The sequence below is a fragment of the Mastigoproctus giganteus genome, chromosome 3 (assembly GCF_048544385.1).
Source record: "Mastigoproctus giganteus isolate SK-2022 chromosome 3, ASM4854438v1, whole genome shotgun sequence".
NCBI lineage: Eukaryota > Metazoa > Arthropoda > Arachnida > Uropygi > Thelyphonidae > Mastigoproctus > Mastigoproctus giganteus.
This window is the reverse complement of record NC_143577.1, coordinates 197,495,427-197,522,903: the sequence shown is the minus strand read 5'-3', so window position 1 is coordinate 197,522,903 and position 27,477 is coordinate 197,495,427. Positions and strand designations below refer to the sequence as shown.

The 27,477-nt window shown below is 38.9% G+C and overlaps 1 protein-coding gene across 1 annotated transcript in view; it reads right to left on the bottom strand.

The window, feature by feature from the left end:
* Window positions 1-20,036: 20,036 nt before the first annotated feature.
* The window catches only part of LOC150088558 (p21-activated protein kinase-interacting protein 1-like), a 112,638-nt gene continuing 105,197 nt past the window's right edge, over window positions 20,037-27,477 (bottom strand). The window contains exon 10 of the mRNA XM_090370232.1: window positions 20,037-20,134. Coding sequence (XP_090226358.1) covers window positions 20,037-20,134 — 98 coding nt within the window. The remainder of the gene's footprint in view (window positions 20,135-27,477) is intronic.

Genomic DNA, 27,477 nt, shown 5'->3' with positions numbered 1-27,477 from the left:
GGCCACTAAAATTGACCCTGCTCCAACTGTTCAACCTATGCATGCTAAACGGATCCTTCCCACTCGACAGTAAAATAGCCAATTTAAAACTAATAATCAAAAATCAGAACAAACCACCTAAACAACCATCATACAGACCAATTGCCCTTCTCACCGTGTGCAGTAAACTTTTTGAAAGATTACTACTAGCAAGAATCCAACACTACTACCAACTAGCAAACCTACCTTCACCCAACCAATATGGATTCTGACAAGGTCGCCCCACTGTTGACGCCCTTCAAAGCCTAATCACACAATCACAGGAGACGGATAAAAAATACCTACTGGCTATTTCCATAGATTTTGGAAATAGCCAGTAGGTATTTTTTAGGTATTTGCGGGGCGTTTGGTGCTCGGAATGCTCAGCCTATGGTGACCGAGCGCTCTGAGCCGGCTCTCGGAGGCCAGGATCCACGGCAACCTGTACAACGTTATTCGGAGTTACCTCACCGACAGAACAATCATCGGCAACACCCCCTACAAGGCAATACAGAGACAAATCCACAGAGGCTACCCACAAGGCTCAGTGCTGGGACCAACTATGTGTAACTTACTTATGGACGATTTCCTCAACAAGGACTTGGAGGAAATTCGTTTGCAGGATTTTGCCGACGACCTTGTCTTGACAATTGCAGCCAACTCCAGACTACAATTTGAGACCCAGGCAAACCGCGCTATACAAACCTTCCAGAACTGGGTTGGACTTCACTTGCTCCAAATCTCACCCACTAAACTAACTCCATACCCCTCAAGGGAAGGCTAGATAAAAATACGCAATACAACCATCCGATTCAGCAAAGAACTCAAATATCTGGGATTCATACTCGACACGCAACTGCCGTTCAAACCACACCTCAACCACCTGAGAAGGAAGATATGCTTCTGCACTGCCCTGGTTAAAAGAATCGCTCGGCAAGACTGGGGATTAAACTAACGCATAATGAAGCTGTACTACAAGGCAGCACTTCTGCTAATAGCAACATACGCAGCGGGTGCATGGTATAAAAAAGCCGGCATAGCTGCCAACCTAAGGATCTTGGATTCCACCCACAGAACTAAGCTATTGTCCGCTATCCGCACATGCAGCATGGTGAGCACACACGCACTACAGATTATCGCAGGTACCCTCCCCCTCGACCTTGAGGTGGACAAAAGAGGCATGCTCTATGAGCTCATCAGTGATACAGCCTGCACACACACCAGAATTTCAATGCAAACCACGCAAACAACCACGCTGCAGAAAAAAGAAGGCTCCAGATTCACTTTCTGCAGGTGCGGCAGGCGCGCTGGGATGCCTCCACAAAGGGACAAATCACCAAAATATTCCTCCCCAAAGTTCACAGATTTCAGCCGAAGAAACCGACCTGGTACTCACCAGGCTTATTCACGATCTACCTATTAACAGGACATGGTGCCATCAAGGCCAAGCTAACCTCACTTGGAATTACAGACGATCCTAACTGTACCTCCGGCAAGCAAGAGACCTGGCAGCACATTATGTATGACTGCCACCAATATGATTACCTCCGCTGCCAAATTGTCACAAGAATACAATACTATCTCAAAGACCAAGAATAACGTCTTTTAGGTTACTTGTATCACAAAAGGTGATACAAAAGGTTACTTGTATCACAAAAGGTGATACAAAAGGTTACTTGTATCACCTTTTGAATCCCCTTTTGTTAATTGGTGATATATTTGCACACCTTCAGTCCATGGGGACCTCCCCTGTGTCCAAGGAAGCTCTCTTATGGATAAGGGTTTGCTTACTCATTTGCTGCCTCCTTTAATATAACTGGATAGATCCCGTCCACCCAGGTGCTTTTCTTATGTTTATTTTCGACAATTTCTCCTCCACTTTACTCTCAGTTTTAACAAAATCACTTAGCTCCCTCTTAGAGTTTGATTAACTTCTGGCACTCCCCTCTTTGAATAACTCCTCATGTGCGAATGTAAATGCAAAATACTCATTCAGTTTATACTGAGCATAGTACACCCATCTATGTTAAGTGGTCCAATCTGATTCATCCCTTTCCTTCTAGAATTTACATAAGTAAAGATCTCTTTGCTGTTTTTCTTTGAATCCTTTGCCAAAGAATATTCGTAATCTGCCTTCACCTGCCTAACCTCCTATATGACTTGATTTCACACAGAATTTCTCGACCAACAGAAATAATAACAGTAACTGTACACAACCAACGATCCCATGCACCCAGTCTTAAATATCCGTCTTGAGGCGGGAAAAAAACACAGTAAGGAGGAATTTTTTTATAATAATAATACGATTGGAAAAATGAAGAGAACTTTCAAGAGAGGCAACGTCCGCCTCAAACACCAGTCAACAAACAGAGAATACGAGAAGGATTGGACCCACTGAAGAATAACTTTCTCGCCCTCAGCAAGAGACTACGCCGATACAAAGAGAGCTATCAAAGTAAAATATACAACCAACCTTCGATGAAAACCAAAGACCCTTCTATGAAATTTTGGAGAAGACGGGAAAGATGGAAACGGATCACCCGAGCAGAAGACGATTGAGGAGTTCTGGTGCAACATATGAAGGCGAGAAAGAAGACAACATCCGAGACTCCTGGCTAGAACTAAAACGGAAGAAAACCAATAACGTACTGGGATCAGAGTGTCGGAGATTCAAAAGGAAGGCGCACAACAGTCGGTAAAGAACTCTCACAATTGGCCAACCCCAGAAATGGATAACGTCCACAACTAGTGGTACAAGAAGCTCAGTTGCCCACAAAAGCACCTAGCGCAGCAGATCACCGGCATGATGAGGAATGGAGAGACAACCTCACAGTTTCTCACTCAAGGAATCACATATCTGAAGGTGAGAGACCAAGATACAAGAAACCCGGCAATACAACGACATAACCTGACCAGCGGCATAACCAAGAAGATATGTGACCACTTCGAGAGCGAGTACCTAATGACCAGAACAGCAGAAAGGAAGCAAATGGATGAGGAAAGGATTCTAGGAGCAGTTAACCATAGATGCTGAAGTTATAGAGCAAGCCTACAAGAATCACCGAAACCTGTGCATGGCCTACATCGATTAGCGGAATGCTTTCGACACCGTGCCTCATAGCTGGTTAATAGAGATGCTAAAGATCAACGAAGTCAATCCGACAGTGAAAAACCTCTTGGAAGCACCATGGCGAAATGGAATACCACCATCAAGTTCAAGAACATCAAAACCAGACTGATCCCACCAGAAGAGGAATCTTTCAGGATGCGATGAGCTCAATGTAGTTCTGTCTTGCACTCGCCCCGCAATCGATCATGATCAATAACAAATATGGATAGAAACTGAAAAAGGACGGAAAAACCTGTACACCCTCTCCCACCTGATGTATGTGGAGGACATGAACATTATGTGGCAAGAAGCAACTCCAGCAACTAGTCCTGGTCACCGAAGAATTCAACAATGATATCAGGATGGAATTTGGTATAGAAAAATGCGAGACCCACGGAATACATCTCTGGAAATTAGACAGCTGAAACTACACGCTGCGACCTGGTAAAGAGATCGGAGCAATGTTGCAGGCTCAGAAATTAGAGCACAAGAAAATCAGGCCTGCCTTTCTGCCCGAATAATACCGGTCTGGTAGAACAGTAAAATCGTCACCGTCCTCCCCACACCTGGTGGATAAGGCCCGGATTCGAATCCCGTCGATGACGGGAGGAACTTCAATGAGCTTTTTTCACTCGTCGCTGAGCAAGTCAGTCTCAGGGGTAGATAAGGTTTTTTCGTCAACAAAACAGGCATATCGACCAGAAAACACACGCAATTTAGGGACATAATACATACAAGGGTATATTTGTAAAATAATAAGAGAAGTTTACCTGAATATAATACGTAGATCACTTCCATATGACACTCTCCAGCAATTCAAACGAAAAATTCGAAAATCTTGTTATAGTAAAAAATAAAAAATAATTAAAAATCAATTTTTTTTTTTTTTTTTTATGTAAACCACAAACACGAGAGGTATTAGAACCTATAGTACTTATTACCGTGCTTGGGTTGGAAGTTGATTGATTTGGTAGTTGTTGGCGCATCGGCTTCTGTGGCCATATTGCACCTCCCAAGGTTTTTGCAGTACTTCGATCCAAGCCCGAGGCGGGAATCGAACCCGCGACCTTTGGGTTTGCGGGTAGGTACTTTTACCCACTCAGCTAGCCCGGTCAGCAAAGTTGGAAGTTGAGAAGACGAAAGAAGATATTTGTTGACATTGGACTTTAACTTCTGTAGACTGGAATTTTTAGGAAATACGTATGAAGGAAGGTTTTTCCAGTAAACTGCAGCTGAATGAATAAACGAGGAAGATGAAAAGTTGGTTCTGTGAGTTTGAAGTTGGACAGTAAATGGATGTTGGCTGGTGACGGCACGTGTTCGGACTGTTTTGAAAGAGAGAGCGGGAATTATAGAAGCCAATTCAGAAGAACAGTGCCCATGGAAGTATCTGTAGAAGAGGCATGCAGCAGAAACAGTACGTCTGTGAGACAGCGAGTGGAGAGATTCTGTTAGAGATGAATCATTAATTAACCTAACTGCCCTCTTCTGAATGGAATCAAGAAGCCTGAGAGAGGTTTTGGGGGCACCACCCCAGTTTTGGGAACAATATTCCATGGCAGGGCGGATTTGCGATTTATACAGAGTGAGCAGCTGTTTGGAAGAAAAGTAACGCCGAGAGCGGAAGAGAAAACCAAGTTTTTTCGATGCAGAGGAAGCAATATTTGTAATGTGCTTGTGCCAAGAGCGAGATTAGAAGTCAGGGTAATCCCCAAAAGAGATATATCATTTTGCCTAGAAATCGGTGTCACTAAAGATAAGCATAGGACCAGAAGAATCCTTTGTGCAAGATAGAAGACAGGACTGAGTTATAGAAGGGTTGAAATCAACTACGTTGTCTTTGCCCCACTGGAGAAATACCTGAAGATCGGCATTTAATGAATTGGTAGCAGATTTTCGAGAAGTTGAAGCTGATTGAGCAGGACAAGGTTTCTCAAAATGGAAAGCAATGTGCTATCATCGGCAAAACTGCCGACCGGGCTAGCCGGGTAGGTAAAGTGCCTGCCTGGCAACCCAAAGGTCGCGGGTTCGATTCCCGCCTCGGGCTGGATATCACGATGGTGCCGAAAAAACCGGTTGGTTGGATATCCCGGCCACGATACACGAAGGAAGCAAGAAAAAACTGGTTCCTTCGTGTATTGATCACATCATATAATCTTGACAATGAGTGAACTTGTAAACAATATTGTAAATATACGCACTTGTGTAAATATTGTAAATAATTGTATTCGTGCATTTTTGTACACTCTTCTTATATTGTAAATACTGTAAATAATTGTAATTTTTGCTTTTTGTACACCCTTCTTATATTGTATATAATTGCAATTCTTGCATTTTGTACACCCTTCTAGCCGGTCGGCTGTGTATAAGGGGTGAAAGCAAACACTTGCTATTTTTTTTTTAATAAACGGATTTTAATAATAATAATAATAAAAAATAAAAAATCGGCAAAACTATGGATAGGATTTCCAGTCAATGAAAGAAGGCCATTAATATACAAGAGGAAAAGAGTGGGGGGAAAGAACTGAACCTTGGGGGACACCGGCATTAGTGGAAAAGTTAGAAAACAGACAGCCATCTACCACCACCCTCAGTGAGCGATCAGAGAGAAAACTGGATAACCAATTACTAAAAACAGTTGGCAAACCATAAGATGGAAGCTTGTGTAGAAGACCTTTATGCCAAACACGATCGAAAGCCTTTGAGAAGTCAAGAGGAACTGCTTGTGTTTCACCGAACCTTTCCATTGAATTAGTCCATAAATGGGTAACATAAGCCAGAATATCACCAGTGGATCGACAATGACGGAATCCATACTGGTGATCATTGATCAGACGGAAGGTTTCTAGGTAGTTTAAGAGTCGGCGGTTAATTGATTTCTCCATTACTCTAGAAAGAGCACAAGTAATTGCAATGGGACGATAATTGGATGGGAGGGATTTGTCACCCTTTTTAGGAACTGGCTGGATATGAGCAAATTTCCAAGAAGGAAAAACACCTTTGGAATAAGAAAGTGAAAAAAGGCGGCAAAGAATGGGAGTAAGTTCAGGAGCCCAGGTTTTGAAAACAAGCGGAGAAATACCATCAGGACCTGGAGCTTTCTCAGCATCAAGATTCGTCAAAATCCTTCCGACATCCTTTTGACGGAAGACCACAGGACGCATTGAATGGAGCGTGTTGGGAATGGTGGGAGGTGTTTTACCAAGATCATTAATACATGAGTTGGAAGGAAAATGGGATGCTAACAGGTCAGCTCTATCCTTGTCTGAAATGACAACAGACCCATATGGTTTGGATAGAAGTGGGAGCAGAGATGGGCAAAAGTTGCGGCCAATAGCTTTGGCAAGAGACCAGAATGCTCGGCTACCTATTAGGGCAAGAAGCAAGTTTTTTACTCTTAGCCTGTTCAAACTCTAGTTTGGACTGATTAAAAACTGCTTTACAATTGTTGCGAGCTTTGGTGTAGGCAGAAAATGAAACTGAAGAATCAGAAACAAGCCAATTATGATATGCAACATTCTTCTCTTGAACAGCCTTAGCACATTTATTGGAAAATTAAGGTTTAGATAAAGGACAAGATTTTAAAGTGGAGTGTGGGATAAAGGGTTCCATTCCTACAAGAATAATTTCACTGACACGATCTGAGCAGACGTTGACATCAGAAGTTTTGAAAGAGTAATTCGACTAAGGAAAAGAAGAAAAGAAATCTCGCAGTTCATCCCATTTTGCATTCTTGTAATGCCAAACAACACCAGGTTGGGAATAGCCATGAGATAAAGGCTCCATTAGAGAAGAGACAATCATTAAGTTGTGATCAACCCCAGGGGCTCATATCTGGTGAGTCCAGGGTCCTGAGCTGGATATCATCATTCTTCTCTTTCTTGGTGATTCCCTTCTACTTCTGACTCTCTCTCAAGGTAATTCAGAAATTTTTTTTTGGCTGGTGCAGCATAAGCTTCAGGCTTCCTTGCACCATGTGGCTAATAATAATCTGAAGTGCCTAAAGGCCCTCTCACTTCGACTGTGTACTTAGAAGGGTTGTTTGTGTGAAACACAATTGAACACAATTAAAATTTAAATTAATTAAAAGAAATGCGACGTGAACCACAGGCCTCAGAAATGAAAAATAGACAAGTTAATAAATTGAATACATTATCGGAAACAGAGTAGTAAGATATCTTATTACTCTGTGATCGGAAAGGTCAAAATACGTTCATGCGAATTCTAACACATTGCCGCGGACTTGTGATCAAGCACATACGAGTTGGGTGACGATCCCCCAGCATACATACGTGCTACCTCAGGACACGTCAGCTAGTTGGCGAACACCCCATCGCTCTACATTGAACGAACCGACATATCAACAGGTTACAAATCTTTCCTCGTATTCGCTATCACAGGACCAGATTTCACCTTTATCCAAAGGATTAAATTATAATTTACCACCTCGAAAAGTACCTAAAAAACAGTGTGTAATTGATATCGAATTTGGACTTCGTAATGTTCCTCAAAAGCATTTATTTATTCAACAAGTTAACCATGTGGTGAATAACATAAAAGAAACGTGACTTCCTAAATTGAATACACGTGTTAAAATGTCTTCATTTTACTTTTTATTCGCCTCTAAGAGCAGTTGCCACTCCAAGTCACCCTATACTTTTGCCACTACTATATTTGTAGAACAATCCACTTCCTGTGAAGGCTGTTTTTCTTTCGCTCTAGCACGGGCTTGTCGACGCCGCACTAGAGAAAGCAGCAGTTGAAACACTATTGCACCGTAATGAGTCCGCTTGGATCACAGCAAGAGATCATCACTCGATCGGGTCGGACGAACGTCGTGCACGTGATATTTACAAAAACGAGGAGAAAGTATGCGACTTTTGTCGGGGAAAGAAAAGTAACACACTTTTAGTGTAATCTGAACCAAGTACCAAACAGGCTGTTTGGGAATTCCTTGTGTAGGAGCAGGCGAATTTTATGTCCAGTAACCTCTGCTAGGCAGTCTAGAGAAGCAACCCTATATAAATATGGAGTTCCTCTTACTCCTCATAAATCCATTTTTTTTACTGTCAGGTGCCCTAAATAACAGTCCCTGGCTTTTTCCCTCTTCCCGCAGAATTGACCTGTGGGCCAGTACAAGTTCAGGAGAACCAAAAAGGGGGACATATATATGGAGACAAGGGAAGTCTTCGTGGTAGCAGTAGTCATTTTTGAGGCAGAATGTGGGTGATATCTTTTTGTAGGAGGAGAGAAGAAGGAAGAGACACAAAAAAAGGGCATCAATAGTCAAAGAGGAACGCGAGAAGTAAGAAAAGACGTTCCTTAAAAAAAACCGTAATTGATGGACTGCTGTCCTGAATTATCAACCCCTGACGATACCCAGGAATCTAATGGTAAGTCTACCCTAGTGTTGAATAGTTAACCGGTTTAAATTGTCCTACAAGGAGACTTACCTATTTTCCCTACTGATGTCACTAACCGACATCCCTCCTTCTAGAAACAATCTATGATAAATGTCTATATTCTCACGCCTAGATTCTAGAATGTTGTATCAATATGATCCTCTATTAATCGAAGTACTAATAGTTATTATCCAGTTTACATGTCAATTTTGCACTAATACCTAAACACTTGGGTGATATGTTCATCGATTCCGTAGAGTACGAGCAATAGTGTCTGCCAAAGGCTACACGAAGAATGTAAACCAAATAACACACATGTAACCTAGACACCTTAATCAACAGCTATATATAGTTTTACTTTCTTTTTACTATTAAGAAAGTTACCATTCCTAATTATTCTGTAAGATATATGTTTATGTTTAATAAATCATGTTTTGTTTTCTCACCTGTGCCTCTAAGCCATTCTCTTGCCACACACTATCCATAGCACCAGTTTCATAAGTAAAAGAACCATAATTTTGCGGCACTCTGAGGCCTAACTTCAGGGAGTGTTTCAGAGTGAAAATCACAGCGCTAGCTTGATGTTGTGAGTCTATTCTGTACGCCTCAAAATAGATCTTTAGAATACGAGCTTTTGTCCTAAATGTAAACCACTAGTTGATCATGAAAACATAGGCGTCTTCTGGAACATTAATATTAGGGATTGAACTTGGCGGAGAACCTCATAGTACACATTGAGCGCCGAATGAGTGTAAGAGATGATTGTCATGATCGTCTTGTGAAGAAGGTTATCTAGCAAGCACACTATAACGGAGGAGGCCTGTGGAACACGTGACAATTCAGCTTTACGTGAACTTCAGGAACATAAAGACATTATACAGAGGACAGTTGTAGTACTCGATAAACATGATTATATTAATAAGTTAGATTCAGTTGTTTCAGATTCCTCCACTTATCTTGAAGTAGACCGGTACTATTTACCAATCTGATCAATCAATACAATAAAACGTTAACCACGTATCGAAAAAACGACTAATTACTATGGCTCAGTTAAAGGAATTGAAGGCCGGAACATACAATATTCCTGCACTTTTCGGTCAGATAAAATTTCAAAAGACCGGATTTCCTATTCGTCCTGTTGTTCCTACAGAAACTGGGCATTTTCATCCTGGGCCATGCATGTATAGAAAATTATAAAACTCTTTAGACAGGCGATACAATTTGGAATTAAGAACTACGATACACTATTATGATTATTATTATAAAGAAAAAAAAAAAAAAAAAAACAATTTCCCACGTTACCCTGAGAGAGAGAGAGAGAGAGAGAGAGAGAGAGAGAGAGAGAGAGAGAGAGAGAGAGAGAGAGAGAGTCAGAAGTAGAAGAGAATCACCAAGGCAAGAAAGAGAAGAATGATGTCCAGCTCAGGACCCTGGGTTTGCCCAGCCCATATTCACCAGATGTGAGCCCCTGAGGCATTTAATAACCTAAAGTACTGTAGACTTGGAGATAATGATAATTTGTTCTCACTAGATGTTACCTCGTTATATACGAATGTAAACGTTGAATACAAATTAGATATTATTTGGGATAGATTAAATAATAACTCTATATATATATTACGATTAATTATACGAAGCTTCCTATTAACGAAATTTTTCAATTAATTAAACTCTTAGATGAGGCCTACTATATCAACTTTCGAGACAAAGTATGCAAAAAAATTTTTGGTTTGCCGATGGGATTGAGCTTGAGCGGCTTAATATTGGAGGTCTATCTCTCAACGATTGAGCAGATACATTTGATGCCTTTTCTACCCCGTATAACACATCTGGTTAGTATGGGCGTGGCACACTGAGGGTCCCGAGCTGGATATCATCATTCCTCTTTTTCTTGGTGATTCCCTTTTACTTCTGACTCTCTCTCTCTCTCTCAGGGTTAAAAAAAAATTTTTTTTCCTTTTGGCTGGTACAGTATACGCCTCAGGATTCCTTGCACCATATGGCTAATGATAATAACAATAACATACTATGGGAGGTATTTAGACGACATAGTTATTACTAATAGTAGTACAATCCAAAACATTTTACATTCACTCACAATAATATTTACATTGGAAAGGGAGGGTACGGATACAAAGTCATTAAATTTTCTAAATTTCACGCCTACTCGGGAGTCGAATAAAATCCAATTTAACATCTATCGATATCAAAAAGCTACAAACACCGGAATGCTTCTGCATTATAATAATCACCTGTTCTCCTACAAGAGATCTATTATCTTTAATCAATTTCTAAATGCCTATAAATATTCAACGACGGAATCTGCTTTGGTCTCAGAAATAAATATTAACCAGCAGATTCTTAAACAGGGGTTATCCACTTGCTACAATAAACCGAATTAGGATACAAGCTAAGGATAGGATACAAAATACTACATCAACCAACAATCGTAATATTAAAAAAAACTTCATTTCTGTACGATATGTTGAACAGTGGCACAAACAGCTTAACAGATTCTTTAAAGACACCGAATTTAAAATTGTGGCCTGGCCAATACGGAAACTACACACTATACTGAAAAATCGCCCAGTCCTTTCCTCGTTCGCAACACAAATAAATGACTCGGTATACAACATTCCCGGGTTGTAACAGCTCTATACTTTACCCCCAGGGGCTCACATCTGGTGAGTATGAGCTTGGCATACCCTGGATCCTGAGTTTTATATCATCATTCTTCTCTTTCTTGGTCATTCCCTTTTATTTGACTCTCTCTCGGGTAACTCGGAATTTTTTTTTTTTTTTGTCTGGTGCAGCATAAATCTCAGGCTTCCTTGCACTATGTGGCTAGTAATAATAATAAATTTCTTGCAGTGATTGCAACTCGTCGTACTGTTTCTAAGCTTTTTCCTCTGAATTTTTGTGTAAGTCAACATGGTTTGTGCTTCTCGCTCAGCAGCATCAGAATTAGCCTTTCATGCCATTAACGAAGGAAGGAAAATCGTTTTTGCAATTTTTTCGTTAAATTTCTTTTTTGTGTTCAATTGATTTTTAATTGAATACTGTTTAGTTTTTACTGTAATGGAAGATTTTCGATTTTTTCGTTTTAATTGTTGGAAAGTATAAGGAAATGTTTTACGTACTATGTTGAGGTAACTTCTCTTATTATTTTACAAATGTTGATATCAATGTAGAACACATTGAGCATTACAGCTCTGGTTCATACTATCATATACAAGGATATATGTAAGAAATTACGGGTGGCCCTAATATAATAATAATAATTTGAATTTGACTGAAAAATACCATCAGAGACTTAGAAGCCTGCTGGAAGCAAAGCTGAGCGGGGGGAACACAGTTAAAGCCATAAACACCTATGCAGTCTCAATGCTACCATACACCTTCAGGATCTTAGATTGGACACTGAGCTGGAGGATATTCTAAGAAAGTCAATGATAGTGATGTCCGACAGCTGCTAACACCATCCGAAGTTAGCCGTGGAGAGAAACAATAGCTCCAAAAGACAGAAGGGGATTCATAGACCTCATCGAGCAACAAAAAACACCGATAGCTAACCAGAAGGATGACTTCCAGAAAACACAGCAGCATTTTATCAGGCCATAAGGAATTAGAAATTAGACAAAGTATGTCTAATCAACTGGCACTGACTCATCGCCATTTAGACGATTCTTTGAGATGGCTGGTCATTGGACGACTTGAAGCTGGGCAGCCACAGGGGAAGGTAAAACCTGGGCTTGATAACGCAATCTCTTGCAACTTTGGAAGTAGTTACAATAGACAGGAACCATTTCAAGAAGAGCTGGCCAAAGTCGCCGGAAGCCCATGCCAAGCAGAATAGACTGTTATCTTGATCTAACAGCAAGACGGAACTCTACGATATCCTATCATCAACAGTGTATTGAGATTGCTGCGGCGGCAAGTGAAAACATTTCCAACTGGACTGTTATGAAGGCTCAATTCAAGTTAACTCTGATACCATTGGTTTCTGTCCCATTAATCGTCTGCATGGATAGCACAGTGGTATCGTCAGTCTTTCCACACCGGATCGTAAAAGCCCAGGTTCGAATCCTGTCAATGATGTGAGGAACTTTAACGGGCTTTTTTTCACTCTGTGGCTGAGTTAGTCGGTCTCAGTTGTATATAGCAAAGTTTCTTTTACCCCAGAAACTAGGGTTTTTTTTGTCCAGCAAAACAGGCAAATCGATTAGAGAACACACGCAATTTACAGAAATACATATACTAGACTGCATATACAACTCACGTGGTGGAAGAATATCTTGAAACTGAAGATATAAAATGACTGCCGTGGTCAGCACGATCAGCAGACTTTAATTCTATCAAACATTTGTGGGATGCCCATGGGTGTCGCTTTGCACGCCAATAGCCTCGATCACCTGGTGAAATAACATTTGCTCTTGTTCAAGAATGGGATTTGACACAGAACCTTACAGACACCATATATTGAGCATGGTTTACAGCTGTCATGTCTATTCAGCTGTTTAGCTACTTGTGGGAATCATATACCTTAATGATGTTATGTGACCATATTTTTGAGCATCTTGTTCTTGTATCAAATGCTCTAATGCGACCTTTCTAGTAATTCTTGCAACCAATATAAATGTACCTTAATCTGTCCGAAATTTCTCGTTATCTCATCTTTTCATCGAGGAGATGAGAGTACACCACTCTATCAATTTTTATCTCACTTCATTGCAAGCTGCCTGAATTACGCCCGTGTTCTGTTAATTTTTTCGAGCCGTGTACAAACTATATATTTTTATAGTTTATATTTTATAGAAGGAAGCAAAAATATATTTTGCTTCCTTCAATCCAAGGAAGTAACAAAATAATTGTACTTGTCAAGTTGAAACATTACTTTCCGTGTGTTTATAAATTGATCTCAGCTAAAAATTCAGACTGGCCAAAATTTTCTTTAACAACAAAGTCTGTCTGTCTCTACTTAATTAAAATAACAGGATATTCACAGAATTTACTCCTCTAAACAGAAGTTAAAAGTTCATCCATAAGTTTATTTATTTTTTATAATATTAAGAATTATTTACAACAACATAAATTATATCTTAATTTCTGCACAGGTAATTGCAATATTTATAAATAAAAAAAAAATTTTTTTTTTTTTTCAAATTTAATTATACCCTATAATCAAGTCAAACTCATGTTGATTAGCACGGGCCCAACAATAAAAACCTTAATTTAATACAGAACAAAGGAGAAAAAATAACTTTAATAGTTATATCTAAATTCTTTCTATAGTACTAAGGTAAGTAAACAAAACAGCTCATCCATAGATTAAAATAATTAATGTGCATGGACCAATCAAAAGTGTGGTTCACCGAGGTACTAATAACCAGACACCATTTTCTCAGGTTCACAAGTACACGTCATTTGATTATCTTATCATTAAGAAATATTATTATAGGAACATTAGGCAAGACAATATGTGAGGATTTAAATATCATAAGCTATGTTTTAGAATAGTTCTTGACTGCAATATAGTACACTGGTGTGCAAAATGTAAGAGCGAACACTATTCCTAAAGGTGACAACCACAAAATCTTTACTTAAGGTATTCTTTACTGATGAGAGTAGATTCAGCCTCAGCAGCGATCCTGGACGTCAGCTAATGTGGCGGTCGAGGTGTTATCTTGGATGGACGTACACAACTCTAGATACTGGAAGGCAGTACTGTAACTGGTGCACACTATTGTACTGAGGTAATCCTTCCCCATGTGCGACTGTTCTGAGGTGCCATTGGCCCCGAGTTCGTGATTATGGATGATAACGCTATACACCCCATTGCACTGCAGCTGTTGATATGCTTTTGGAAAGTGAGGACATTGTTCGTATGGATTTGCCTGCCCGTTCCACAGATCTAAATCAAATCTAACACATATGGGATGCTCTGGGTAGACACCTAGCAGGACGTCCACATTCAACAAAAAATGTTCATCTAGCTGAAGATGGCGCTGACAGAGGAATGGACGATGTTAATGCAAGAACTTATCAACAACATTGTTCTAAGTATGGACAGGCGGTACAAAGCCTGCATCGAAATTAAGGGTGGCTGTATCTCCTACTGAGGACCACCTCTTCCCTTTGTTCATTCTTTGGCAGTGATGCATCCATATCATGGCAGTCAGTGCTATGTTGCCATTTTAAAGTCCTCTGTACCGCTTCGTTTCCGTTGTTGTTTGTTACATCATTTCTGTACCTCATGAGGATACTTTGGTATGCTTTTCCCATATCCAGGCCACTCCTATGAGAAGCTACAGGTGAAAACCTAACTGGTCCTTAAATTTTGCACACCAGTATAATGGTACTAGAGACATGATATTGCATACTTGGATTTCAGGAAGGTTTTTGATATTGTTGCACATGGAAGACTGCTTTACCAATTGGAGTGGTATGGCATTAAGGGAAAGATATGGCAATCGATAAAGGGATGGTTGAGGGGGAGACGGCGATAATAAATGTACACTGCTCTATGTAGATTAATATTATTAGTGGAGTGCCGCAGGGGTCAGTGCTGCACCCATTGTTGTTTTATGCATTTATCGATATCAATGGAGGTACAGCAGGCTTAATGTCCAAGTTTGCAGTTGATACAAAGGATGGGAGGTGTGTTAATGACAGTAAAGACAGCATGCTACTGCAACAGGATCTAGATAAGTTAGGCAGATGGGCTGAGAAGTGGCAACTAAAGTTTAATACTGACAAATGCGAAGTACTGCATATGGGTAGCAGTAACCCGAAAGAAATATACAAATTGTGTGGTACTACACTCAGGGAAGTGGAGAATGAAAAAGACCTGGGGATAATTGTGTAGTCAGATATGAAGTTCACTGAGAAGTGCAGCCAGAGCAGGTCATGGAGTTTTGTCAATGATATATAGGAATTTTGCTAGCAAAGACAAGGAGGTGATTATCTCCTTCTATAAGGAAGTGATGAGGCCACATCTTGAGTACTGTGTACAGATCTGGAGGCCTCATTTTAGGAAGGATGTAGAGCTGCTGGAACGAGTACAGAGAAGAGCAACAAGATTGGTGAGAGGAACAAAGGGGTGCACTTACAAAGAAAGGCTTAATTTCTGCAAACTGCAGCTGCTGGAGGCTAGGCATCTGCGAGGTGTATAAGACCTTGAATGGGTTGAGCATGCTGAATGCTGATGGGATTCTTTCGTTTGCTCAGATTACGAATCTGAGGGGGAATAAATTCAAATTGAGGAAAGACAGTTGTATAACAGATGTAGAGTTTGCCTTTAGCCAGTGGGTAGTTGATTGCTGGAAAAGACTTCCACATGTTGTGGAAGTTGATAGCTTAAATAAATCTAAGGCTGAACTAGACAAATATTTAGGGTGATCAGATGTGTGAAATGGGAAGGTATGTTTTTTCATCGATTTGAAGTTTTGCCCCGAGGTTCTTAATCTGCACAGGCAGAAGAATCCCATCAGAATTAAGCCTGCTCAACCCACTCGAGGCCTTATACACTCAGTCAGATCACCTCACATGCGGCTAGTTTTCTGACGCTGGAATTTGTGGTATATAAGCCTTTTTTGGTAAGAGGATCCCTTAGTCCCCGTGACCAATCTTGTTGCCCTTCTTTTGTACTTGTTCTAGCAACTCTACATCCTTCCTAAATTAGGCCACCCGACCGGTACTCAGCATTCAAGGCGTGGCCTGACCACTGCCTTATACAAAGGGATAATCATCTCCTTTTCCCTACTACCAAAATTCCTGTATATCATTGACAATACCCCATTACCTGCTCTAACCACAGAGTTCTTATAATCTGCCTTAACATATTCTAACTTTCTAGGTAACCTTATTTCAGACTAATTTATACTTACTATAGGATTGTGTGTGTCTTGAAAATTTATAATCGTCAGATTCATTTTTGTTATGGTCCACTTCTACTAAGTGCACCATTTCTTTTGACAACTATTTTGGTCTAATACTTGAACAATACCCCTTTATAAATTTGTAATAGTTGCAGTGAAAACAAGGATAGAAATTTTTATTATACTGTGTATATGTATATATACAGGGTGTCTCAAAAATACACGGCAAAACTTCAGGAATGAGTTCCTCATATGTAGACAATAAAAATATTTTATATCAGCATAGTTCCAGAATTGCTTGGTTTCCGAGTTTTGAAGGTTTGTCTATTGTTCACATCACCTTATAGTAATTATTCAAAATGTCCACCTTCTGCATACAGGCAGAAGGTGGACATTTTGAATACAGGAATACAGGCCTCACATCGGCATCTCATGGACTCGTCAAGACGATGCCAAATTCCTGGAATGTTTCGTATTGTCTCACAACCTGCCACAATTCAATTGCGGAGAGTTTTCACATCAGCTACCGGAGTCGAATACACTAATGCCTTTAAATGGCCCACAGGAAGAAATCTAGTGGGTTTAAATCAAGTGAGTGTGGAGGCCAGGCAGTTGGTTGACCTCTCCACCGACCAGGAAACCTTCGATTCAGGTAATTGCGGACTAGGTGGCTGAAATGTGCGGGAGTGCCATCGTGCATGAAGTGTGCTTGTCGACGAATGATCAGTAGTGTGTCGTACAAGAAATCAGGCAAGTTTTTTTCCAGAAAGTTTCTGTAGGCCTGCCCTGTGAGTTTGTTTAGAAGTACACGGGGCCCAAATAACTTATCACCAAAAACACCCGCCCAGATGTTGGGACTGAAACGCTGTTGGTGATGTGATGGAAGAATTGCATGTGGGTTTTCCTCAGCCCATACATGCTGATTGTGAAAGTTTTGGATTATGTCTCATGTGAACTGTGCTTCATCTGTGAATATCACTAAGGCAGGAAAGTGAGGAGTTGTACCACACTGCTGCAAGAACCACTGGCAGAACATTACTTGTGCAGGGTAATCTGCTGGTGACAAGGCCTGTACCCGTTGCAGATGGTAAGGATATAGTGTGTTCTCGCAACACTCTCCAAATAGTCGAATGTTGAACAGCCGGTTGCATTGCTATTCTGCGTGTGCTGATTCCAGGAGAGGCATGCACAACATCCAAACTCTCCTCCTCCCTACTTCAGGAGTCGTAGATCTTCATCGTTCTCTGTCGGCAGCACGAGGTGTAAAGGTCCCATGTTCACAAAGGCGGCGATGGATACCTTCAAACGTTTTCCTGTCTGGACATCTTCGTTCTGGGAACCTTTCGTGGTACAAATGACGAGCCTCCAGAGCATTGCCGTCTGCCAAACCGTACATAAAGTGCATATCCACTTGCTCCTGATTTGAGTACAGGGTTGGAATGGAAAACCACCAGATTCTGTCAGTACTTTGTGATGAAGGAAATCACCTGCGAGAGATAAGACATTCTGGTTAATAACTCAGGAACCAAGCATTTCCGGAACTATGTTGATATAAAATATTTTTATTGTCTAGATATGAAGAACTCATTCCTGCAGTTAAGCCATGTATTTTTGAGACACCCTGTATATATAGGTTTCATTCATTAATTAAAATAAGGTTGTGGTTCTTTACTTTTTAAGGATGCTGAACTAGTAATAGCATTAGCATTAGAGGTATACAATGCAAGAAAGCAAGGTGGAGATTTCAAAGTTATTAGGATCTACAATCTGGCTACACAAAATATTGTTGCTTTTTGTGTGTGGGACAGTCAAGCAAAACCATTCATTATGAAACTAATGATTTTGTCCCATCAAATGAAGCTTGTACAAAAAAAAAAAAAAAAAAAAAAAAATTGCTATCTATAAGCCAATAGTTGATCAAACAAACATGTTTTTACTACTGCTTCAAAATTAAGTCTAATGAAAAATTCTGGACAGGAATATTTAAAACTAAAGTTTGTTTGCATTAGTAATGTCAAAATCAGACTGCATCCATCTGCAGATCAGTGTGTTACTGAAAGAGGAACATTTTGAAAGAGTGTTAAAATCCTTTGGAACTGGAAGCTTGGAAATCCTTCAAAAAAGGTTTCTGAACATTGTTTCAGAAACAACAGAGCTCACACCCATAAAAGCTTGATTGAAATTTATTACAAGCCTAACAAAATTTGTAATATATCTACAAAATTACACTACCTCCATTCCTATGTAGACTATTTCGCAAATAATCCCAGACACATTAGTGATGAAAATGGTGAATGTTATTGCTACCAGGGAGAAACATTACTGAGGAAAGTGGCAGCTCAAGCATGCCAACAGAATATATGTGGACATTGACAAGAGAAGCTCCTGATTATTCTATAAAAAAATAAATTATATTTTTGCACTATGTACTGTAATAATACTGTTAAAATTTCAATAAGCATAACCTGCATTCCTCTCAATTCTGTGGGTGCTAGGCAATATCTGACTTCAAATCTAGATTCAGCTAATCGAAACCATAATAATATAACAGTATAAGATGTACCATATTTCTGGAGAAAATCAAAAGTTTAAAATTTGTTGTTCACACTAATATCATCTGAAATGGGGGGTCCTTTTTATTTTGTGTCCAAATTCAAAATGGGCAGCTGGCAATGATTCTTACCAGCAGATTAACAGCTGGGAAATCATTCATGAGGAGGTAAAAACTGGTAACCTTTGCTCATGTACACACTGGGTATACATGAGGCAAAAGTAAATAAGGCAAAGGCATACAGAGTTTACATGTAGCAAAGATTACCAGAGTTCTTTATGTATTTAACTTCTTTTTTTTTTTTTTTTTTTAAGTTCTAGTGATATAACAGTATCAGCCAAATACAAAGTTACAAAAGTCAAAGGGTAAAAATGGACACTACATAAATGCTAAGGTTCACAATGATCTGTGGAACAGATCAAAAAGTGTGGCTATATCTGATCACAGGCCATAGTTTCTCCTGCTTTACGGATATAATCAAAAATCAAATGTCAGTGCATCGATATCTAATATGGATACAGATAGGTGTCCATTCACTGGAGATTCTAAGTATAGATTCACTGTAGGTCCTTTCTGCAGCAGATTTGTTACAGAAAGGATCTGCACCAAATACATGGTGATTTATCACCTTCAGCTACTAAAAATTATAATGCCTTGTACTTTTACCTTGTTGCATGACATGACACATTACTGCAATTCTGGAACTGTGACATAATGAGTACTGATGTGCCACCTCAGTTTCCTTTTTTGCACTTGGTAAATGGGATCAACTTTTTAACCAACATGAAAGAAGAAAAAAATAAATTCTGGTTTGAATGTGTTTTAAAGAAAAACTATTACTTTTGCTTGATTTGTCCTCATAACTTTTACTCTTCATGGAAGAGAAATATGCAGCTGTCTGTTACTGAAACACTCAATTTTAGAGGGCACAAACGTGTGTGTGTGTGTGTGTGTGTGTGTGTGTGTGTGTGTGTGTGTGTGTGTGTGTGTGTGTTTCCAAACAAGTCTTGCAGAAACTGATCACAAAACTCTTAATCTTACTAAATCAGTAACTATAAGCATCTTTATAACAATGAAAGCTATCTACATGCTTCTTTCTGCTTCTTAAGTTTCTTACTTCTTATAACAATTCTTTGCTTATTTTTTCTCTTTTGGAGAAGATTCCCCATTTTCACATCTGGAATGAAATGAAAGCTTCATATCAAACAGTTTATTTCAAAATCTCATTTATAAAGGATAATGGATCACATGATAAAGTAAATTTTTTGCACATCATATCAATGATTTTTCCAAACCTTTAAGTATTACAGAAACACATTAAAATAATATTATACAGTTAAAATGTTAAAATATAAACTATGTTATTTGTAAATGGCAGCCAAAGGCATTTTTTTACATGAGTTCTGCAAACTAAGTTTGCTACTCAGTGCACTGATCTCATTCTGTGGAGGCACTTTAGTATATATTTACTGTTATTATTCATCCTATTTTCATAATTAAACTTAAAAGGAATAGCAAACAAATTGGAGTGTTCTGGTATATTAAACATTGAATGCAATTTATACAAGAAAATATGGAGAAAAGTTTAGCCCAGAAGTCTCTAATGTTGTTATTGTTGTTATTTGGTTTTTAGAAGCATCAGCAACTAAGGCCATATTGCTCCGGGGATATGCGGTGGTCGTTCCATGACCTTTCCGCATCCTCTGTATTTGGTGGTCACGGGCTCGAACCCCGGTCTAATTAAGAAGCATGTGCTACACACTACTGCTCCTGCCTACCTGGCTACGGAGGCGCCAAATCTCTAATATGGAGATTGAAGGGCATTTTTTTAGAGCTACTTAAAAGTTTAATAGATCACATAATCACATAATAGATCATGATAATTAGCTACTGCTTCTGGATGAAAATGTAGAAATGTTATTTTTAAATATTAATTGAAAATAATAAAGATTTCCCCATTTCATAACAGGAGATGGAATTTCCATGTGTTGATCAATAAATATCTCAGTCAGAATGCAGAGCAATCTTTAATTACAAGCCTAATCCACAAACAAGTGTTAGCCTCAAAATTCAAATAACTACATGAGTCTCAAGAATTTAAATTCATAGAGAAACTGCTATTTTTTAAAAATTCCTTACTAATTTCTGAAAATATCTATAAAGTATAACTGTCATTTCCTATCTTAGGAGAGGAAATAACATCTCCAAATCCATAGGGACTGTCATCATATCCACAGCAACTTATGGATCAGAGATATGGAAAATAAATAAGAAAGGCAAAATATTTGAAATGAGATGTCTAAGGAAAATAATAATAATAAAAAAAAAAAACAAATTGGACAGAACATAAAACTAATGAACAAGTAAGAAAATATCTAAATTTTGAATGCAGCATAATAGAGCAGATCTACAAAAAACAACTTCAGTGGTTTGAACATGTGAACAGGATGAAACAACACAGGCTGCCTAATGTAGTACTGACAGAAAGAATTGGATATAAGAGACCACTAGGAAGACCCAAAAGAGAATGGCTCCAATGCCTAAAGGAAAACACAGGCTTTCAAGAGCTATCAACAAATGATGAAAGATTCAAGAGACCCACAACAGTGGAGGTTGATATCTAAATAGGGATTCAACCCGTGCCAAACGGAAGAGTAGAATGATGAAATCCATAGGGAGACTACAAACCTAACAGAAAATTTAGTTACAGTATAACTGAGTGCAGTTATACTGTAACTTCTTATACAGGGTGTTTCATGCATGGGCCATATATTCCGGATTATAAAAAAGTCCAAATAAATATGTATTAGTATTAGCCATATGGTGCTCACCCATGGAGGCAACACATTCCAGTAATTAACAAATAGCTGGCTAAAAGGAAACGTTCTACAATTCAGTCCAAACCTCTTCCTCTAATTTGAATTTATGGCCCCTAGTTCTAGAATCATTTCTATAAATTTTGCCTTCAATCATTTCACTTTCTCCTCTCAGAGCCTTATAGACCTCAATCAGGTCCCCTCTAAAGTGCTTAGTTACCAAGCTCTACAGCTTACAAATTTAAAGCCTTTCCTCATATGGATGCTTTTTTGTCAATCTGACCAAGGCATACTGTCAGTTTTTGGACTTTTTCAAGAAGTTATATGCATCTCTCTCTCTCTCTCTCTCTCTCTCTCTCTCTCTCTCTCTCTCTCTCTCTCTCTCTCTCTCTCTCTCTCTCTCTCTCTCTCTCTCTCTCTCTCTCTCTCTCTCTCTCTCTCTCTCATGTGGTCCCCATACTTGGATACATTATTCTAATGTGTGTTCTTACACCTACCTCATACAATGAAATTATGACCGCCCTATGTCTACAAGCAAATGTTTGATAAATGATCAATAGGATGCCACATGCTCTCCTTGCTACTTGTCAGCACTGCATGGAGAACTTATGTCTGGCTGTAATGTAACCACCAAATCCCTTTCTTCATCCACTATTAAATTCAACTACATCCATCAAGTGTTATTTTGGGTTGCTATTCCCCAATTGTTGCATAAAAACAGCTTGTCTGATCATCTCTGAAGCCTATCTAAGTCATCCTGAAGAAGCACTACTTGGTACTGATCAGTAACTACTCTCCTGATTTTGATATAACATCCGGTATCACTTTGTGGACATCATTTAAGAAAATCAGAAACAACAGTGGTCTCAGCAGAAATCCTTGGGAGACTCTGCTTCTCACATTAGCTCAATATGAGGTTGGCTAAATGTGATTTTCTGTTGTGCCTTTTCATTAAGAATTCCATTTTCATCTAAATTACACTGAACAGTACCCTTGATCATTGCCTCTACAATTGTCCCTACACAGATTGACTAGTTGGTAGTTACCAACTTTGCTTTTAGAACTATCTTTATGTGGTGCCTTCACATAATTAACCTCAATGGTTCAATGCACTCTCTTACTGCTTCCCTCAAAATTACTGAGCATGTGCCATCAACCCAGGAGCCTTACCTTTCATCTTGAAAGTTTTTTCTCATAAATAATCTTTTGTAATTTCAATATTACTAATTGCATGCTCCCCAGTTTCACTCAGTTTCTCCTCACCATGAAGGATATTTTTTTAAAGGGAATTTATAGACAAAAGAGACACACAGGTCATTTTTCTGCAAATACAGGAACTCCCCGACTTACATAAGGGTTGAGTTCCGTGGAACGCTACATAAGTTGGAATTTTCCTAAATAAGCATTCAGGGAAATTCCGCACTCACAACTATGCACACTGAATTTGATAGAAGCAAAACAGAAATATTAGAGGAACATGTAAATAGAATTATTCAATTTTTTTTTAAATTCATGCACAGGAAAAATTACAAAAAGAGAGGGGAGACAGGCATAACGTCAGCAAGTTTTACCTTTTGAGCATCGTTGCCAGAATTAACTCTCCAGCTAAGCATGCCGCTACAGAAGTTGAGGGCTGTAGAGATTTAGAAGGATTTTTTTTTCAATACATCACAAAATTTCTCTGCAGCTGCAGAATCGGCACTGGCAACTTTAATGTTTTGGAAACCAGCATGATGTTTGAAGGTATTAAACCATCTGTTGTTTGCCATGAACTTGGCTTGAGGTTCGGGGTACTTATCCTTAAAATCCTCATAAATACTTCTTGTTTTTGATTGAATAGCCATTGGACTCAGGGGCAGTCGCTTCTGAATCTGATTTTTATCCATATTATTAATAGCTTTTCCATCTTCGATATAGCACCTGAACGCTGTTTTGTGATCACTGTTGGGGCAGACAGCCCCTAGTGTGAAATACGTTGATCCTTTAACATGTTCTTTTATATGCGCACTGTCCCTTACAGTATTCACTGTTGAAGCAACGAGACCTAATTTAGTGCAATAGATGACGAACTTTGTCCTGCTTTGTACTTCTTAATTAATCATCTTCATTTCTAAATCAATTTCGTTTCGTTTCCTAGCACTGCCAGCACTTGCACTTTCCATTGGTTGCTTTCCCTTCATCATTGTAATAAGTAAATAGAAATGAAGAGAAGATTCTGAAAATTTATTTGTTTTTTTATATGATTGAAAATTTCAGTGAAGGGGGAACACGTTTCACCATAATAAAGTAAAAACCCACAGAATTCCAGTTATCGGGATTATTGCAAATGCAATAAGATCGAGTTTACTACCCGTTTATAATTGATTACACTAACAGAAAAGACCAATAAACCAGAAAGTGCAGATTGTTTTTATTGATTATGGTAGTGAACTCCAGAAATGTGTTTTTGAAAAATATCGCAAAAGGTATTCAAAATTGATTCTTATAACAAAGTGGAGTGCAATTTCCATGATGAAAATAACCAAAATTTTAGAGAGATAAATAGCTTAGTTATATAGAGAAAATTTCAGCTTCCTTCCTTGGGAACAAATTACCAAAAAAAAAAAAACCACAATGTGTTAATGGGATCACATTACCTCCATTTATTCCTATGGGATGCAAAATGTACGTGTCCACAATTTTTTTAAGTTTGCATCAGCCAGCAAAAACCTATGTAAAGTCGAATTTGCATAAGTTGAGTATTACGTAAGTCGGGGAGTTCTGTTCACTTGCAAAATTGGAAAATGCAACAGCCCGGAAAGAAAGGTGTTGGGAATTTCAGTCCCTGCTGCGAGTCATCATAGAACAAGTGAATACATGGGCTGTGTAAAGGTAATTAAGAGTAAGAACATGTGCATGTATACTTGCATGTACACTAATGCTAGGAGCATAGTAAATAAAGTTGATGAATTTGAAGTACTGTTTAAGTCATCTTAAATGCAGACATTCTAGGGATAGTGGATATACGGTGTCACTGAGATATGAGTGATGCTGAATTTGAATATGGGGATTACAATGTATACAAGAAGGACAGGAGAGATTATGTTCTTAGTTAAGAAGCATATTAAATCTAAGGCAGTGCATATTAAATCTAAGTCATATTGGATGACCAGTGCAATGTTGAGTCAGTTTGGTGTTATATAAGCACGGAGAACAAAATTGAGAGTTAATGTTATAGGCCTAATGACTGTGATGAGTATACCAAACAGCTATACAGAGCCAGTAAATCAGAATGTCTTAAATTGGAGGATTTTAACTTTCTAGATGTTGACTGAAATTTGTGGGTTACACACACACACACACACACACACACACACACACACACACACACACACACACACACACACACACACACACACACACACACACACACACACACACACACACACTTCTGGATTTCTTGGATGACTGCTTTCTACAGCAGCATGTTAGAGAAGCAACAAGAGGAAGCAATACTGTGGATCTGGTTATCAGCAGTGATTCTACATGCATTAAGAATCTGCAGGTAAAAGACCAACTGGATGGCAGTGATCACAGTGTACTAATGTGGAATTTAATTAAAGACATTAGCTACTGCTAAAGGCAAATGGAAAAGCTTTTGCTTTCGGAAGGGTGGCTACAGTGGTCTCAGATAGTTTTAAATTCTATGCAGTGGGATTAACTGATGATGTTACCAACAGCATATTCTAAATGGGATGCATTCAAGGATGTAATCATAGAAGCTACTAGACTTTTCATACCAATGAAGAAATATTGTTCCGAGGTTTAGACCTAAATGGATGTCAGAAGGGCTATTCCGACACGTGGAAGAGAAAAAAAGTGCACGAGATTCATATAAATTAAAAGGTGTTAGAGAAGCCTATGGTAGATATAAATTAGTCAGTAATCAAGTCACAAAGGTGGGTAGGCAAGCTAAGGCAGATTATTATGGGAAGTCTCTTGCAAATAATACAAAGAAAAGCAGCAAAGACTTCAATGCTTATATTAACAGTAGAAGGAAGGGGCTGAATCACACCGGGCCACTTAATGTCAATGGGTTAATTACACTACTTGACAAAAAAAATTTTTTTTTCGTCATACCTCTGGAACGAAAGTTGGTTAATCTGAACAAAATTAATGTTCTGATTATGAAAATATCAATCTTTTACTTCTGTCACATCTATATCAAAAGATATGCATTTTTTAAGTTCCCGGTTTTTATACAATATCAGCAATACATGGTTGTAATTATTACACAATATATGTTACTTAGACATGTTTCCAACTCAATGATTTCTTTTTATACTCCAGATTGCTTTCCCCTTTAAGGAACCAACCGTAATCTCGCATCATGGCAGAGTTCCAGCGACCTTGTTATCATTTTTCCCATTGCAGATACATCCTGGTGGAAGCGCTCTCCTTGTTCATCACTGGCATCTGCTAAGTTTTCAGGAAAGAAATCCAGATGGGAATGAAGGAAATGCATTTTCAATGACATTCGGCACCCTATATTCTTGTAACATTTCAGCACGTTTGTCACCAGTTGCTCATAGTTCTCTTCTTTTCTCTTTCTGAGGAATCCACGTATCACAGCCTTGAAAGATAGACATGCAGCAAGTTCAACATCATTCAGGTTTCTCTGAAATTCTTCATCTTTTAGGAGCTTTCTTATTTGAGGACCTATGAAAATTTCTTCCTTCAGTTTTGCATGAAATACATTTGGAAACATTTTCAGTAAATATGCGAATCCTCTGCTTTCTTTATCCAGTGCTTTAGTGAAATGCTTAATCAGTCCAAGCTTGATGTGTAAAGAGGGAAGAAAAACCTTTTGTGGATCAACCAACGGAACATACTTTACACTGCTGTTGCTGGGAATATATTCATCTCTCTTGTCCCAGTACTGTTTGGCTGTTGCAAGACTATCCCACAAACACAGGAAACAACAGTACTTAGTGAAACCACCTTGCAACCTAAAGCAGTCCAATCACTTTGAGATCACCGCAAATATTCCAACCATAGTCATTGTAACGTATAGCAGCAAGAATCTGGGACACACTATCGTAAGTTTCTTTCAGGCCAACAGCACGAACAAGAGGAACTGATGGTAAAGTATTTCCATTATGAAGCAATACTGCTTTCAAACTTAGCTTTGACACATCAATGAACAAACGCCATTCAGAAGTATTGTGATCAATGTTCAGTTCGTGCATAAGACCAATGATGTCTTTGCAGACACACATGTTGTTTTCCATTGCAAAATATATTGAAAACTCTTCATTTCGCTTATAGTATATTGTAATGTTTGTACTTTTGGCGAGTAAGTTCCACAATTGTAGTCTGGATCCAAGTAATTCAGCCTTCTCTTTGGGTAAGCCCAAGTCTCTGATCAAGTTGCTTAATTCTTCTTATTCAATGTAGTGTGGGGCCTTTCCTTTTTCTGGCTGTGCCTTTTTTTGTACCTTCATCACTACTTCCAATACACCAAGATTTTGGTGGCACAGGCACTGGTAGTTCTTTACCATATGGCACTGGCCTAATTGCTGATGGGATATTTGATGCAGTGCTTGCTCTTTTTGGAAATACCTTTTATTTTTGTCATGCAGAAATAGCAGTCGCTGAAATGATTCTTGGGCTCGTACCACACCATAGGGACGGTAAAAGGTAATGCTCTCAGCTTGCCATATAA